This window comes from Delphinapterus leucas, chromosome 10, assembly GCF_059928025.1.
Source record: "Delphinapterus leucas isolate spDelLeu-1000000601 "Yukka" chromosome 10, BTC_Dleu_Yukka2, whole genome shotgun sequence".
In the NCBI taxonomy this organism is placed as follows: domain Eukaryota; kingdom Metazoa; phylum Chordata; class Mammalia; order Artiodactyla; family Monodontidae; genus Delphinapterus; species Delphinapterus leucas.
In genome coordinates, this window is record NC_143138.1 from 58,526,564 (window position 1) to 58,545,510 (window position 18,947).

At 39.1% G+C, this 18,947-nt stretch overlaps 1 protein-coding gene across 3 annotated transcripts in view; it reads right to left on the minus strand.

Annotated features, from left to right (window-relative positions):
• ABHD5 (abhydrolase domain containing 5, lysophosphatidic acid acyltransferase) overlaps positions 1–18,947 on the minus strand; it is a 44,899-nt gene that overhangs the window by 23,279 nt on the left and 2,673 nt on the right. Inside the window, exon 1 of one of the 3 annotated variants that reach the window (XM_022553731.2) lies at positions 601–1,252. The exons of the other annotated variants lie outside the window; for them this stretch is intronic. Within the exon in view, the coding sequence (XP_022409439.1) occupies positions 601–605 (5 nt within the window). The 5' untranslated portion in view covers positions 606–1,252. Of the gene's footprint in view, positions 1–600; positions 1,253–18,947 lie in introns of those variants that run through there. 3 annotated transcript variants of the gene reach the window in all.

Here is an 18,947-nt window from a genome sequence, read left to right on the forward strand (position 1 = left end):
ACAGAAATCACAGAACTGAAAAATATGAACTAAAAAATACACTAGATGTGGGAATTCCCTGGCAGTTCAGTGGTTAGGACTTGGCACTCTCACTGCAGGGGCCCGGGTTCAATCCCTGTGCAGGGAACTAAGATCCCAAAAGCCACACAGTGTAGCCAAACAAACAAAACAAAACGCTAGGTGAGTTCAACATCAGACTAGATAAAGCAGAAAAAAAAGGATCAATGAACCCAAGACAGGGCAGAGGAAATCACCCAAACAGAGCAGGAAAAAGAAAAAAGAATGATAAAAAAAAAATAAAGATACCATAAGGGACTTATAAGAAAATCAAGCTGAGTAATATTCACACTTTAGGAGTCCCAGAAAAAGAAGAGAGAGAGAAAAGGGCAGAAAACTTATTTTAAGAAATAAGGGCTGAAAACTTGCCTAACCTGGGAAAAGAAAAAGACATCCAGATCCTGGAAGCCCAGAGAGTTACAAATAAGATGAACCTAAAGAGACCCACACTAAGACACATTATAATTAAAATGCCAGAAGTTAAAAACAAGGAGAGAATCTTAAAAGCAGAAAAAGAAAAATAATTTTTTATACATAAGGTACCTCATAAGTCTCTCGGTTGATTTTTCAGCAGAAACTGCAGGACAGAAGGGAGTGGCATGATATATTTAAAGTCATGAAAGAAAAAAAATTTCAAACCAATAACACTTTAACCAGCAAAGTTATTCAGAACTAAATAAGAGGTAGAGTTTTCCATACAAGCAAAAGCTAAAGGAGTTCATCACTACTAAACCAGCCTTACAAGAAATGTTAAAGGGATTTCTTTAAGCTGAAAAAAACCAGCACTAATTACTAACCAGAAAACATATCAAAGTATAAATCTCACTGGTAAAGGTAAATATACATAAAGGTAGTGCACTAACCGCTACTAAAACTAGTATGAAGATTAAAACACAAGGAACTTCCCTGGTGGGACAGTGGTTAAGAATCCACCTGCCAATGCAGGGAACACGGTTTGAGCCCTGGTCCAGGAAGATCCCAAATGCCGCAGAGCAAATAAGCCCGTGCGCCACATCTACTGAGCCTGCACTCTACAACCCGTGAGCCACAACTACTGAGACCATGAGCCACAACTACTGAGACCATGTGCCACAGCTACTGTAGCCCGCACACCTACAGCCCCATGCTCCACAACAAGAGAAGCCACCGCAATGAGAAGCCCATGTACCGCAATGAAAAGCCCACGCACCGCAACGAAGAGTATCCCCCACTCACCACAACTAGAGGAGCCCGCATGCAGCAACGAAGACTCAACACAGCCAAAAATAAATTTTAAAAAAACCAACAAATAAATTTATTTTTAAAAAAAGATTAAAAGGCAAAAGTAGCTAAATCAAGTAAACAACCTAACTTTATACCTCAAGAAAAATCTCAAGTAAACAACATAACTGTACACCTCAAGGAACTAGAAAAGGAAGAAACAAGGCCCAAAGTTAGTAGAAGGAAGGAAATAACAAAGAGAAAAAATAAGTGAAACAGAGACTAAAACGACAATAGAAAAGATGAGTGAAACCAAGATTTGGTTCTTTGGAAAGATAAAACTGACAAACCTTTAGCTAGACTCACTCAAAATCAAAAATGAAAAAGGAAGCATTACAACTGACAGCACAGAAATACAAAGAATAATAAGAGAGCTACTATGAAAAATTATATGCCAACAAATTGGACAACTGAGAAGAAATGGATAAATTCCTAGAAACATACAACCTTCCAAGACTGAATCATGAAGAAACAGAAAATTTAAACAGAATGATTACTAGTAAAGAGATTGAATCAGTAATTTTAAAACTCCCTACAAAGAAAAGTAAGAGACCAGACAACTTCACTGGTGAATTCTACCAAACATTCAAAGAAGAATTAATACCAATCCCTCTCAAACTATGCCAAATAACAGAAAAGGAGCAACACTTCCAAACTCATTTTACAAGGCCAGCATTTCTCAATACCAAAATAGACAAGGACACCACACAAAAAAGAAAATTACAGGTCAATATCACTGATGAACATAGATGTAAAAATCCTCAACAAAATGTAAGCCAACTGGATTCAACAATACGTATATTTAAAGGATCACATACCACTATCAAGTGGAGTTTATTCCAAAGATACAAGAATGGTTCAACAATCGCAAATCTATGTGATATAACACATGAATAAAATGAAGGATAAAAATCATATGATCAAGAGAGACCTTCAAGAAGGTGGAGGAGTAAGACATGGAGATCACCTTCCTCCCCACAAATACATCAAAAATACACCTACATGTGGAACAACTCCTACAGAACACCTACTGAGCGCTGGCAGGAGACTTCAGACTTCCCAAAAGGCAAGAAAATCCCCATTTACCTGAGTAGTGCAAAAGAAAAAAGAAAAAACAGGGACAAAAGAATAGGGACGGACCTGCACCTCTGGGAAGGAGCTGTGAAGGAGGAAAAGTTTCCACACACTAGGAAGCCCCTTCGCTGGCAGAGATGGGGGGTGGGTGGGGGGGAAGCTTCGGAGTCACAAAGGAGAGTGCAGCAACAGGGGTGCAGAGGGCAAAGCGGAGAGATTCCCACAGAAAGGATCAGTGCCGACCAGCACTCACCAACCTGAGACGCTTGTCTGCTTACCCGCCAGGGCAAGTGGGGGCTGGGAGCTGAGGCTTGGGCTTTGGAGGTCAGATCCCAGGGAGAGGACTGGGGTTGGCTGTGTGAACACAGCCTGAAGGGGGCTAGGGTGCCACAGCTAGACAGGAGAGAGTCTGGGGAAAAGTCTGGACCTGCCAAGGAGGGAAGAGACCACTGTTTTGGGGGTGTGCGAGGAGAGGGGATTCCTTCCCCATGTGCCCACAGAAGGCAGAGCACCGCCTAAATGAGCTCCTGAGATGGCCGCGAGCCACAGCTATCTGCTCATATCCCAGATACAGGCATGAAATGCTAATACTGCTGCTGCCACCAAGAAGCCTGTGTGCCAGCGCAGGTCACTACCCACACACCCCCGGGAGCCTGTGCAGCCCACCACTGCCAGGGTCCTGTGATCCAGGGACAACTTCCCCAGGAGAACACATGGTGCACCTCAGGCTGTCGCAATGTCATGCTGGCCTCTGCCGCCACAGGCTCGCCCCGCATTCCAATTATGACCACCGTACCCCTGCCTCTCCCTGATCTCAGTGAGCCAGAGCCCTCATCAGCTGCTGCTTTAACCCCCTCCAGTCTGGGCGGGAGCAGATGCCTGAGGGCGGCCTACACGCAGAGGCGGGGCCAAAACCAAAGCTGACCCCAGAAGCTGAGCAAAAAGGAAGAGAAAGGGTAATTCCTCCGTGCAGCCTCAGGGTTAGCAGATAAAACCCCACAAACAACTTGATGAACCCTGCAGCTGTGGAATACCTGAATAGACAACGAATATTCCTAAAACGGAGGCGGTAGACTTTGGGAGCAACTGTAGACTTGGGGTTTGCTTTCTGCAACTGATTTGTTTCTGATTTTTATGTTTATCTTGGTTTAAGTTTTAGTGCTTGTTATCATTGGTGGATTTGTTTATTGGTTTGGTTGCTGTCTCTTATTTTTTTATTTTACTATTTATTTTCTTTCTTTTTTCTTTTTTTTCTTCCTTTTCTTCTGAGCTGTGTGGCTGGCAGGGTCTTGGTGCTTCACCCGGATGTCAGGCATGAGCCTCCAAGGTGGGAGAGCTGAGTCCAGAAGACCACCAGAGATCTCCCGGCCCCACATAATATCAATCAGCGAGAGCTCTCCCAGAGACTCTGTCTCAACGCTAAGACCCAGCTCCACCCAACGGCCAGCAAACTCCAGTGCTGGACACCCCGTGCCAAACAACTAGCAAAACAGGAACACAACACCACACATCAGCAGAGAGACTGCCTAAAGTCATACTAAGTTCACAGACACCCCAAAACACACTGCCAGACATGGCCCTGCCCACCAGAAAGACAAGATCCAGCCCCAACCACCAAAACACAGGCACCAGTCCCCTCCCCCGGGAAGCCTACACAAGCCACTGAACCAACCTCACCCACTGTGGACAGACACCAAAAACAATGGGAACTACGAACCTGTAGGCTGTGAAAAGGAGACCCCAAACACAGTAAGTTAAACAAAATGAGAAGAAAGAGAAATATGCAGCAGATGAAGGAGCAAGGCAAAAACTCACCAGACCAAACAAATGAAGAGGAAATAGGCAGTCTACCTGAAAAAGAATTCAGAGTAAGGACAGTAAAGATGATCCAACATCTTGGAAAGAAAATGGAGCAAATACAAGAAACGTTTAACAAGGACCTAGAAGAGCTAAAGAGCAAACAAACAATGATGAACAACACAATAAATGAAATTTAAAATTCTCTAGAAGGAATTAGTAGCAGAATAACTGAGGCAGAAAACAGAGAAGTGACCTGGAAGATAAAACAGTGGAAATAACTGCTACAGAGCAGAATAAAGGAAAAAGAATGAAAAGAATTGAGGACAGTCATAGAGACCTCTAGGACAACATTAAACACACCAACATTCAAATTAGAGGGGTTGCAGAAGAAGAAGAGAAAAAGAAAATATTGAGAAAATATTTGATGAGATTACAGTTGAAAACTTCCCTAACATGGGAAAGGAAATGGTCAATCAAGTCCAGGAAGCATAGAGAGTCCCATACAGGATAAATCCAAGGAGAAACACGCCAAGACACATATTAATCGAACTATCAAAAATTAAACACAAAGAAAAAAATATTAAAAGCAGCAAGGGAAAAGCAACAAATAACATACAAGGGAATCCCCATAAGGTTAACAGCTGATCTTTCAGCAGAAACTCTGCAAGCCAGAAGGGAATGGCAGGACATATTTAAAGTGATGAAAGGGAAAAACCTACAACCCAGATTACTCTACCCAGCACAGATCTCATTCAGATTCGATGGAGAAATCAAAACCTTTACAGACAAGCAAAAGTTAAGGTAATTCAGCACCACCAAACCAGTTTTACAACAAATGCTAAAGGAACTTCTCTAGGCAGGAAACACAAGAAGGAAAAGACCTACAAAAACAAGCCCACAACAATTAAGAAAATGGTAACAGGAACATACATATAGATAATGACCTTAAATGTAAATGGACTAAGTGCTCCAACCAAAAGACACAGACTGGCTGAATGGATGCAAAAACAAGACCCATATATATGCTGTCTAAAAGAGGCCCACTTCAGACCTAGAGACACATACAGACTGAAAGTGAGCGGATGGAGAAAGATACTCCATGCAAATGGAAATCAAAAGAAAGCTGGAGTAGCAATTCTCGTATCAGACAAAACAGACTTTAAAATAAAGACTATTACAAGAGACATAGAAGAACACTATGTAATGATCAAGGGGTCAATCCAAGAAGAAGATATAACAATTGTAAATATTTATGCACCCAAGATACGAGCACCTCAAGACGTATGGCAAATGCTAACAGCCATAAAAGGGGAAATCAACAGTAACACAACCACAGTAACACAATAACAGCCATAAAAGGGGATATCGACTTTAACACCCCACTTCCACCAATGGACAAATCATCCAAAATGAAAATAGACAAACACAAGCTTCAAATGACACATTAGACCAGATGGACTTAATTGGTATTTATAGGACATTCCACCCCAAAACAATAAAATACACTTTCTTCTCAAGTGCTCATGGAACATTCTCCAGGATAGATCATATGTTGGGTCACAAATCAAGCCTCGGTAAATTTAAGAAAACTGAAATCATATCAAGTATATTTTCTGACCACAATGCTATGAGACTAGATATTATGAGAAAAAAACTGTAAAAAGTAAAAACACATGGAGGTTAAACAATATGCCACTAAATAACCAAGAGGTCACAGAAGAAATCAGAGGAAATCAAAAAATACCTGGAAACAAATGACAACAAAAACATGACGACCCAAAACCTATGGGATGCAGCAAAAGCAGTTTTACGAGGAAAGATTATGCAATACAAGCCTACCTCAAGAAACAAGAAAAATCTCAAATAAACAACCTAACCTTAAACCTAAAGCAATCAGAGAAGGAAGAACAAAAAAACCCCAAAGTTAACAGAAGGAAGGAAATCATAAAGATCAGATCAGAATTAAATGAAAAAGACACGAAGAAAACAATAGCAAAGATCAATAAAACTAAAAGCTGGTTCTTTGAGAAGATAAACAAAATTGATAAACCATTAGCCAGACTCATCAAGAAAAAAATGGAAAGACTCAAATCAGCAGAATTAGTAATGAAAAAGGAGAAGTAACAATTGACACTGCAGAAATAAAGGAACATGAGAGATTACTACAAGCAACTATATGCTAATAAAATGGACAACCTAGAAAAAATGGACAAATTCTTAAAAAAGCACAAACTTCCGAGACTAAACCAGGAAGAAATAGAAAATATGAACAGACCAATCACAAGCACTGAAATTGAAACTGTGATTAAAAATCTTCCAACAAACAAAAGCCCAGGAGCAGATGGCTTCACAGGTGAATTCTATCAAACATTTATTGAAGAGCTAACACCCATCCTTCTCAAACTCTTCCAAAATATAGCAGAGGGAGGAACACTCCCAAACTCATTCTACGAGGCCACCATCACCCTGATACCAAAACCAGACAAGGATGTCACAAAAAAGAAAACTACAGGCCAATAAGACTGATGAACATAGATGCAAAAATCCTCAACAAAATACTAGCAAACAGAATCCAACAGCACATTAAAAGGATGATACACCATGATCAAGTGGCATTTATCCCAGGAATGCAAGGACTCTTCAATATATGCAAATCAATCAATGTAATACACCATATTAACAAACTGAAGGATAAAAACCATATGATCATCTCAACAGATGCAGAAAAAGCTTTCAACAAAATCCAACACCCATGTATGATAAAAACTCTCCAGAAAGTAGGCACAGACGGAACTTACCTCAACATAATAAAGCCCACATATGACAAACCCACAGCCAACATCATCCTCAATGGTGAAAAACTGAAACCATTTCCTCTAAGATCAGGAACAAGACAAGGGTACCCACTCTCATCAGTACTATTCAACATAGTTTTCAAAGTTTTAACCACAGCAATCAGAGAAGAAAAAGAAATAAAAGAAATCCAAATTGGAAAAGAAGCAGCAAAACTGTCACTATTTGCAGATGACATGATACTGTACATAGTAAATCCTAAAGATGCCACTAGAAAACTACTAGAGCTAATCAATGAATTTGGTAAAGCTGCAGGATACAAAGTTAATGCACAGAAATCCTTGGCATTCCTATACACTAACAACGAAAGATCAGAAAGAGAAATTAAGGAAACTATCCCATTCACCAATGTAACGAAAAGAACAAAACACCCAGGAATAAACCTACCTAAGGAGGTAAAAGACCTGTACGCAGAAAACTATAAAACACTGATGAATTAAACATGATACAAACAGATAGAGAGATATACCGTGGCCTTGGATTGGAAGAATCAACATTGTGAAAATGACTCTACTACCCAAAGCAATCTACAGATTCAATGCAATCTCTATCAAACTACCAATGGCATTTTTCACAGAACTAGAACAAAAAATTTTACAATTTGTATGGAAATACAAAAGACCCTGAATAGCCAAAGCAATATTGAGAAAGAAAAATGGAGCTGGAGGAATCAGACTCCCTGACTTCAGACTATACTACAAAGCTACAGTAATCAAGACAGTATAGTACTGGCACAAAAACAAAAATACAGATCAATGGAACAGGATAGAAAGCCCAGGGATAAACCCACACACATATGGTCACCTTATCTTTGATAAAGGTGGCAAGAATATACAATGGAGAAAAGACAGCCTCTTCAATAAGTGGTGCTGGGAAAACTGGACAGCTACATGTAAAAGAATGAAATTAGAAACTTCCTAACACCATACACAAAAATAAACTCAAAATGGATTAAAGACCTAAATGTAAGGCCAGATACTATAAAACTCTTAGAGGAAAACATAGGAAGAACACTTTATGACATATATCACAGCACGATCCTTTTTGACCCACCTCCTAGAGAAATAGAAATAAAAACAAAAATAAATAAATGGGACCTAATGAAACTTAAAAGCTTCTACACAGCAAGGGAAACCATAAAGAAGACAAAAAGTCAACCCTCAGAATGGGAGAAAATATTTGCAAACGAAGCAACTGACAAAGGATTAATCCAAAATATACAAGCATCTCATGCACCTCAATATTAAAAAAACAAACAACCCAATCCAAAAATGGACAGAAGACGTAAACACACATTTCCCCAAAAACGATATACAGACTGCCAACAAACACATGAAAGGATGCTCAACATCACTAATCATTAGAGAAATGCAAATCAAAACCTTAGTGAGGTAACACCTCACCCCAGTCAGAATAGCTATCATCAAAAAATCTACAAACAATAAATGCTGGAGAGGATGTGGAGAAAAGGGAACCCTCTTGCACTGTTGGTGCAAATGTAAATTGATACAGCCACTATGGAGAACAGTATGGAGGTTCCTTAAAAAACTAAAAATAAAACTACCATATGACCCAGCAATCTTACTATTGGGCATATACCCTGAGAAAACCATAATTCAAAAAGAGACATATACCACAATGTTCACTGCAGCACTATTTACAATAGCCAAGACATGGAAGCAACCTAAGTATCCACTGGCAGATGAATGGATAAAGAAGATGTGTCACATATATACAGTGGAATATTACTCAGCCATAAGAAGAAACGAAATTGAGTTATTTGTAGTGAGGTGGATGGACCTAGAGTCTGTCATACAGAGTGAAGTAAGTCAGAAAGAGAAAAACAAATACCGTATGCTAACACATATATATGGAATCTAAAAAAAACGGTTCTGAAGAACCTAGGGGCAGGACAGGAATAAAGACACAGACGTAGACAATGGACTTGAGGACACGGGGAGGGGGAAGGGTAAGCTGGCACAAAGTGAGCGAGTGGTATGGACATATACAGACTACCAAATGTAAAATAGATAGCTAGTGGGAAGCAGTTGCATAGTACAGGGAGATCAGCTCGGTGCTTCGTGACCACCTAGAGGGGTGGGATGGGGAGGGTGGGAGGGAGACGCAAGAGGGAGGGCATACATGTATATATGTATACATACAGCTGATTCACTTTGTTATACAACAGAAACTAACACAACATTGTAAAGTAATTATACTCCAATAAAGATGTTTTAAAAAATCATAGGATCACCTCAATAGATACAGAAAAGACATCTGACAAAATTCATCATCCATTTATGATAAAAAAAAAGTCTCAACTAAGTTGGTACAGAGGGAACATACCTCAACATAACAAAGACCATATATGACAAGCCCACAGCCAACATCACAGTTAATGGCGAAAACCTGAAAGCATTTCCTCTAAGATTAGGAGGAAGGCAAGGATGCCCACTATTGCCACTTCTATTCAACATAGTATTAGAAGTCCTAGCCAGCACAATTAGGCAAAAAAAGAAATAAAAGGCATCCAAATTGGAAAAGAAGAACTGCCACTATTTGCAGATGACATGGTGTAATATACAGGAAACAATAAAGACTTCACCAAAAAATAAAAATAAAAAACTGTTAGAACTAATAAACGAATTCAGCAAAGTTGCAGGATACAAAAATCAATATACAGAATCAATATACAGAAATCTGTTACATTTCTATACACTAATAATGAAGTATCAGAAAGAGAAATTAAGAAAACAATCCCATTTACAAGTGCATCAATAAGAATAAAATAACTAGGAATAAAGTTAACTAAGGAGGTTAAAAGTCCTGTACACTGGAAACTGTAAGACACTCATGAAAGAAATGGAAGAAGGCACAAAGAAATGGTAAGATATTTCATGCTCATGGATTGTTAGAATATTGTGAAAATGTCCATATTAACCAAAGCAATGTACAGATTCAATGCAATCCCTATCAAAATTCCAATGCCATTTTTTCACAGGAATAGAACAAACAATTCTAAAATTTGTATGGTACCACAGAAGACTCCAAATAGCCAAAGCAGTCTTAAGGAAGAACAAACCTGGAGGATTAACACTCCCTGATTTCAAACTATATTGCAAAGCTATAGCAATTGAAATAGTAATGGTGCTGGCATAAAAACACAAACACAAATCAATGCAACAGAAAAAAGAGCTCAGAAATAAACCCACACATATATAAATTAACTTATAACAAAGGAGCCAGGACTATTCAATGGGGAAAGGATGGTCTCTTTCATCAATGGTGTTGGGAAAAGTGGAGAGCAACATGAAAAAGAATGAAACTCAACCACTATCTTATATCATACACTCAAGATGGATTATTGACTTGAATCTAAGACCTGAAAGCATAAAACTCCTAGAAGAAAACAGTAAGCTACTTGACAATGGTCTTGAGGATATTTTGAATCTGACACCAAATGCAAAGACAACAAAAGCAAAAATAAATAAGTGGGACTACATCAAATTAAAAAGCTTCTAGGGCTTCCCTGGTGGCGCGGTGGTTGGGAGTCCACCTGGCGATGCAGGGGACGCGGGTTCGTGCCCCGGTCTGGGAGGATCCCGCGTGCTGTGGAGCGGCTGGGCCCGTGGGCCGTGGCTGCTGGGCCTGCGCGTCCGGAGCCTGTGCTCCACGGCGGGAGAGGCCACGGCAGTGAGAGGCCCGCGTACCGCAAAAAAAAAAAAAAGAAAAAAAAAAAGTTTCTACACAGCAAAGGAAACCATCAACAAAATGAAAAGGCAACCTACTGAATGGGAGGAAATATTTGCAAATCAGAAATTTGATGAGAGGTTAATATCCAAAATATATGGGCTTCCCTGGTGGCGCAATGGTTAAGAATCTGCCTGCCAAGGCAGGGTACATGGGTTCAAGCCCTGGTGTGGGAAGAGCCCACATGCTGCACAGCAACTAAGCCCGTGTGCCACAACTACTGAGCCTGCGCTCTAGAGCCCGTGGGCCACAACTACTGAAGCCCGCGCACCTAGACCCTGTGATCTGCAACAAGAGAAGCCACAGCAATGAGAAGCCCGCACACCGCAACAAAGAGTACTCCCCGCTCGCCACAACTAGAGAAAGCCAGCGTGCAGCAACGAAGACCCAACGCAACCAAAAATAAATTAATTTAAAAAAAATATATATATATGTACAGAATTCATACAACTCAATAGCAAAAAAACAGTCCAATTAAAAAATGGGCAGAGGATTTGAATAGACTTTTTGCCAAAGACGATATACAGATGGCCAACAGACATGAAAAGATGCTCAATATCGGTAACATCAGGGAAATGTAAATTAAAACCACAATGAGATATTCCCTTACACTGGTTAGAATGGCTATTACCAAAAAGATGAGAAATAACAAGTGATAGAGAGCATATGGAGAAAAGGGAACCCTTGCACACTGTTGCTGCTGGAAATGTATAATGGTGCAGTCATTATAGAAAACAGTATGAAGGTGCCTCAAAAAATAAAACTACCATAGGATCCAGCGATTCCACTTCTGGGTATTTAACTGAAGAAAACAAAAAAAGTAACTTGAAAAGATATATGCACCCTCCATGTTCACTGAAGCATTATTTACAATGGCCAAGATATGGGGAAAAAACCCTAAGTGTCCATCAACAAATAAATGGATAAAGAAAATGTGTATAATACACAAAATATATACATAATGGAATAGTATTCAACCATAAAAAAAGAATGAAATATTACCATTTGCACAACATGGATGAACCTAGAGGGTATTATGCTAAGTGAAATAAGCAGAGAAAGACAAATTCGTATGATCTCACTTATATGTGGAATCTTTCAACAATAAACTCAGAGATAATACAAACTGGTGGTTGCCAGAGGTGGAAAATGGGTAAAATGGGTGAAGGGGGTCAAAAGGTAAGAGCTTCCAGTTACAAATAAAGTAAGTTATGGGGATGTAATGTACAGCATGGTGACTATAGTTGATACTGTACTGCATATCTGAAAGTTGCTAAGAGAATAAATCTAAAAAGTTCTCATCACAAGAAAAAAATTCTGTAACTATGCATGGTTAACTAGACTTACTGGGATGATCATTTTGCAATATATAAAAATATCAAATCATTATATTATACCCCTGAAACAAATATATGGTATATGTCAATTATGTCTCAATAATAAAAAAAGAATGATAGAACAGAAGATCCATAATAGCCTACATTATAATAAGGCTCTAGTCTAATGTTCTCTGCTGCCAGCTTCAAATCTTCTGAATTAACAGGAGATAAGACCTCTAGGCATCTCTGACAAACGCTACCTGTAACTTATTATCAAGGTATCAAGATAATAGAAAACATTACTACTATTAGTTTATTGTAAATATATAAACTATTTACAAATTATCAAGGAAAAACAACTCAAGCCTTCAGCAACGAAATTTTCAATTTATTCAACCATTTTTTCAATTGTTGAAAACAGCAGTTTAACAGGCAACTAAAAGGAAAGAATCTCATGATCTTTGGAGCTTAAAATAAAAAAAATCCTTGACAACATGGTCGTCAATGTCTATGTTTGGCCACAAATATATGAACTAGTACCTACAGGAAGTTACTTACAACTCAATCTCATCAATTTTTTTCAACAAATATCCCTCAAATAATAGCACAGTTCTTGGCCAAAGAGAATCAGAGATCAGTACAACAACAAATAAAAGTGAAATGAACTATAACCTACTACTGTTCCCACTTACATCATAGACATATTGGGGCAGAGAAAACACAAATGCAATCTTTGTTTCAGTCTTCAAAAACAATAATATTAAAAAAAACTCAGTCTCTGAATACCTACTATGCACAAGGCACTAGAGTTTAAAATGTGATATATCAGCCGGTAATACAGGACTCATGCCTACCTCTACCTATTTACCACTCATCACAAAACCAACTTTCAAAGGATAGGATTGTCTTGTCTATGCATTTTTCCTCCTAGTGATTGGCTTGACTCAAAGAGAAGGGGCAAAACAAGGTTTTTATGTTTGCAAGGCTACTGTATTACATTAAAAATTAGGGCTCTTCAACCACAAGAGGCACCAATACTCTCCAAGTTTTTACAGCAGCTTTTTCATCAAAGTAGATAATTTTTTTTAAGTGGAGCTTTTCTAAAGTATATTTAAACTGAAAAATCTATATTTAACAAAACATAGTAAAATATTTTATTTTCACTGTTAACAGAACTGTAAAGACACCTCTCCCCTAAGCCACGATAATGTTTCTATCTAATCGGTTTTTGCCTTAACCAGATGACAATGTTTTATATAAACTGCCTTTACTTCTTTCTTAGAGTTATTATTCTACAGGACTGAGTGTTAGCACATAGTAGGTTCAAAGGAACATTTTTAAAGAGTGAAAAGCAAGGGTCTATCTTTTCCACCGTTTAGGTTATCACCCTTTGTTCACTGAGTTCCCACACCTTAGCTTGCAACCTCTATTGCTTCAACCCTCTGAAAGAGCAGTCCCCAACCTTTTTGGCACCAGGGACCAGTTTCGTGGAAGACAATTTTTCCATGGACCGGGTGGTGGTGGGGCTGTTCAGGCGGTAATGTGAGCAATGAGGAGCAGCAGATGAAACTTCGCTCACTGGTCCACCGCTCACCTCCTGCTGTGCGGTACCGGTCCACAGCCCGGGTGTTGGGGACCCCTGCTCTAAAACACCCATCCAACCTCACTTCCTGCCTTTGGGGTAAATTGACCTCATCTTCAAAGAAACCCTCTGCCTCTTCCACAAAATCTCCTATGCCTTTCAGCGTTGTTCTGCATTTCTAGGCTTAGTGTGTGGAAGACTGGAACTAAGGACATGAGATTGGAAATAAGGACACAGACTGAAGTTTGTCAGATATCCAGCCATACTTCTGAGGTCACAAAAACCAAAGTAAAAATTAAATTTACCAAGGCCATAATACAGTGAACAAGATACAGGGCTGCCTCCTCAGAACTTTGGAAAATACACAGAAAAGCAAAAATTAACTTCTCTAATTTATTTAAGCAGATCAACAATAAACACCATCATACATTGCTGAGGCCCTAACTTCAGAAGAGAAGAAAAGTGTCAATCGCAATGTAAAGATAAGCCATTCACTACAGGAACTATATCTATCTATGGCATCAGGAAGGCTTACCAACGTGCACCAAAAGGTTTTCTACACTGTCCATTTGTTGAGAACTGATCTCATTAGGAAGGCTGACGATCTAAGCCCTAAAGCATCTTATCAAAAAACTAAATAATCTTGCTTTATAACCTATAACAGATAGAAGGAATCTTTTTAGTGAGCAGACTTCTGAGTAAGAAAAGCTTTAAAACACTACACTAAAGGTGGCAACTGTAAGGAAGCCAAACAGGATGTGCTTAGCATACTAACAGAGTTTATTAACTTAAGAATGTGATTTTAAGTATCCCGAGTTTGAGAGATAAAACTGAATATTTTTTCCCTTAACTTTTTTTTTTAATTAATTTATCTTTGGCTGTGCTGGGTCTTTGTTGCTGCACGCAGGCTTTCTCTAGTTGCAGCGAGCAGGGGCTACTCTTTGTTGTGATGCACTGGCTTCTCATTGCGGTGGCGTCTCTTGTTGTGGAGCACGGGCTGTAGGCGCACGGGCTTCAGCAGTTATGGCTCTAGGCGCACGGGCTTCAGCAGTTGTGGCGCGCGGGCTCTAGAGCACAGGCCCAGTAGTTGTGGTGCACGGACTTAGCTGCTCCATGGCATGTGGGATCTTCCCGGACCAGGGATCGAACCCATGTCCCCTGCATTGGCAGGCGGATTCTTAAACACTATGCCACCAGGGAAGTCCTCCCTTAACTCTCCATGTAATCTTTTGTTAAAAAAAAATATCTTTAACATTGCACTTGTATCCTAGGACATCAACATGTAAATTGGCTAGTAATTCCTGTTTTGTTCTCTAAGGCATCTGACTATCTATAGTATTACTAAATCTGATTTGCACAATCTGTAAATATTGTGAAACAGTGAAAGAGGTTTCAAAGTATTCTGAAGAAAATATACAGAAGTCTGGTCAATTTCCACACACTCTTGGCCACTTAAATAACATTTCTAATTAGGTTATAAGTAAAGAGGATTTCATTATATTACAATTTTGTTTAAAACGGCCTCCCTCCCTATACTGGTGCTGTCAAGAGAGAAAAACTATGTTTATTACTGCTCTCTATATAAGCTATTCTAAGCACTCTACACACAGTAGTCTATCTCATTTAGAGAAACTATGAGGTTTTGATTTAATTATAAATATCCAAATTTATGAGATGTATGAATATACACATTCCTCTGAAATAATTCCTCAACCAATGAATGACTGAAAACTTCCAAGCTGAAAATGATAACACACTTGGGCAAATAAAGACGTTCTTTCCTAGGAAATGACTTCTTAAATCCTATCCTGGAAAAGAGGAAGAAAAAAAAAATAGAGTATGTCTCACACAATCATAATTTAAGTGACTAATATGCCATTTTATTTTAAATAAATAATACTAGTGATTCAAATTATCACAACCATTAGACCAATGACAACACAGGCCCTCTAGTATATTTTAACACGTTAATTAGCATTCTTTTAACGATTTTTCATTTCTAACCTGTAATTTTTACTTTTTTTACTATTATTTTTTTCTATCTTTTAAGAAATTTTTATACAATTTTTAAACATTACTGTCCTAACCTGTGACTTTTAAAGACCTAGAGTTGGAGAATTGGTGTTTTAGACATAGCCATGTGCTGGTAATATTTTCCCCCAATTGTTTCCTACCTTCTCGCACACAGTAAACAAGCCATTCTAGAATCAGACACATCATCATCCAACATACATAATTAAAGAAACTACATGTGTACTTTTAGATTTACATTGTTTAATAAATCCAAGTGACATTTTGTGTTAATTCCAAAATAAGTTCATCCACTAGATAAAGAAAATAAAAACTAAAAATCCTAAGTATCAAACTGAATAATAAGTTTTAATAAAATCATCTTTCTATACAATTTTTTTTTATGATTCATGATCAGGAGTGAGAGATTATAGAACTGTGGAATCAGACTAAATATCTAACTATACAATGTTTCTGAATGGCTATTATAAACAATACAGACTTTAAGGACTCATTCAGAGACACATTTGATTCTGAAATGTATTATTCAGTGTTGTTTTTACTAAGTGTACCATCCATGGGACTTTTTTTTTGCGGTACGCGTGCCCCTCACTGTTGTGGCTTCTCCCGTTGGGGAGCACAGGCTCCGGACGCGCAGGCTCAGCGGCCATGGCTCACGGGCCCAGCCGCTCCGCGGCATGTGGGATCTTCCCGGACCGGGGTACGAACCCGTGTCCCCTGCATCGGCAGGCGGACTCTCAACCACTGCGCCACCAGGGAAGCCCCTACAATCTTTTGTTAAGTTCTTTGTCATAGGAATGAAATCTGCATTTGCTGGTCTGTAATTGGCATTTTGGAGAACAGGCAAAACAGTGAAGCATGGCTCCCTGTTGGTTCATCCAAGGTCAAGGAAAAGAATCATATTCCCAACCCCTCCAATATAATTTAAGTTCATGATCCTAATGGCTCAAACTCGTCCTAGTCAAGTTCAAACTTTGAATTTCTTATGAATATATGTATTGATGCCCTTTGGATATTTTAGGATTAAAAAATTTAAATCACAAACTGCAAAATGAATAATCAAGTACTAGGTTTTTGATCTTAATATTTGTTTCAGCCTAAGTTTACAACAGTTGAAGTGTTTGATTCTTAAAAATGTATTGAAGCTTTCTATTTTGTAAAGCCTCTTTAGGTTCTATCAGACATTTGAATAAGACAAAAGCTTTGTCCTCAATGAGCTGACAAAACAAATATAGAAAAACTATACTACAAGACATGGTGGAGGTGCCACGAAGAAAGTTTTGGAAAATACCATGGACCTTTAGAGAAGGAAGATCACAATCTGTTTTGGGTCAGAGAAAACAACTTGAACCAAGTCATGTGGAAAAGGGAAGTGAGCAAGAAACATGTTCAGGAAACAATGAAAGACACAGCTTGGACAGAGCCCAGTGCACAGGGAGGAAATAAGATTCCAAAGACAGGAGCCACGCTGCCTGTAAAGGGCTCTGAAGTCAGGCTGAAGACATATAATAAAGCCACTGTGTGTGGCTGTGCTACAAGCAAGACTGTGCCTCTTGGGGGTGTGAAAGTAACGAATAAATTACACTGAAAGCATAGGGACAGAACATATTACTAAAGCCTGCAATAAATCAGAAAAGGGAGTAATGGGGATCTGAACCAGGTGGCCCCCAGGTGACAGTGGGAATGGAAAGGTGATGTTGCACTTAAAATCTACTGCACGTGGTAAAGGAGTTGGTATTTGGAGCAATGAAGGCAGGGGAGGGGGAGTGGGAAGCCGGTGCCACAGTTCTTAATCTGGATGACCAGAAGAAACTAAATACCTAAGTGCCCCAACAAAAATAGGAAGTCAAGGGGAAGAACTGAGATTTTTGTATCGTTAGTTCAGGGGAAGGCGGTGCAAATGAGATTCTGGTCTGGACTTGTTACATTTGAGGAATCAGTTGCAAACATTTGGCACACAGAAACATCACTGAGTACTGAAGAAGGCTCCATCCTGAGGAGATTTCAGCCCTCTCCACAGACAGGACAGTTAAAAGGAATGTGAGTAAACAAGGCAAAAATGAAAACATAGATGGAGGCAGATTGGAGAATGACTCCATTTAGAGAATGGGGGGGGCAAATAAAACTAACTACTGATCTCAGGTAAGACAAGAAGCAAAATGTTGGAAGATGGCTCTTATCAGACATTCGCTAGAATGTCTGATAAGAGTCTCAAAAGGGAGTAGCTATCTTTAGTGTCAAACACTAAAAAGGACCCAAGAAATGTAAGTATTGAGAAAAATAAAAGTCCACTGGGATGTGGCACTGAGAAGTTCTGTGATGTTTAATATGTCAGGAGGTAACGACTTGGAAAGGGGAGATGGTAACAGAGAGGAGTCACTTATCTTAGAAGTCTTTTAAAAGGTAGGAGAGTGGACTTCTGTCTCTTATTTCCAAGGCAAAGAAATACAGTAAAACTCTAATGAAATCCTGTAGTGCAAACCCACTGGAGGGGGGAAAAAATCCCTTATTTATTACTATTTGATGATTTCCATGGTGTAAGTACTACCACCATGGCTGATTTCAAGATGCCAATGGTTGGCAAAATTCCTGAAAATTTAGTAATAACTCTGGACCACCACTGCAAACTGCTACTCTGTGATCTACTCTGCAACTCAGCAATTCCGTGACAGCCTTCCTCTAAACTCAACTCGTACTTAATTATTCTCTGGGACAACCTTGCAGCAATTCACAGAAATCTACCCAACTCTTGTTACATATTGCTTTCTCAACTGTATTACAACTGAAAAGGGTTAGATGTTGAAAGCCAAATGGCTCCCAGGCATGCCTGTCTTCACTAAGAAGGAAACAACAAGAATTACATCCTCCAAAAAGCCTTCAGGTGACCTTTTTTGTAATTGTTTCCTTTGTTAATGTCATTGCCCCTTATAAATCTGAGATGTCTTGAGAATAGGGAACTTGATTCAAAGACTTCAGCTTTCCCACAATCCACTTGGCTCTTGGGATAATTCTAGTGTTGATCAACCAATTAAAAAAATTTTTAAAGTAAGCTCTGTATCAATGAAGGAGTAAGTAACGAAGTATCAGTGGAATAAGCAAAAGAAACATGAACCAAACATCCTAGTAGGCCCAATCGTGGTGAGAGGCAGCAGAGATACGTGACAGCTCCTTAGACTAAATCCAGATACCTAGGGGGCTCCAATCCACCCCTGCTACTTGCT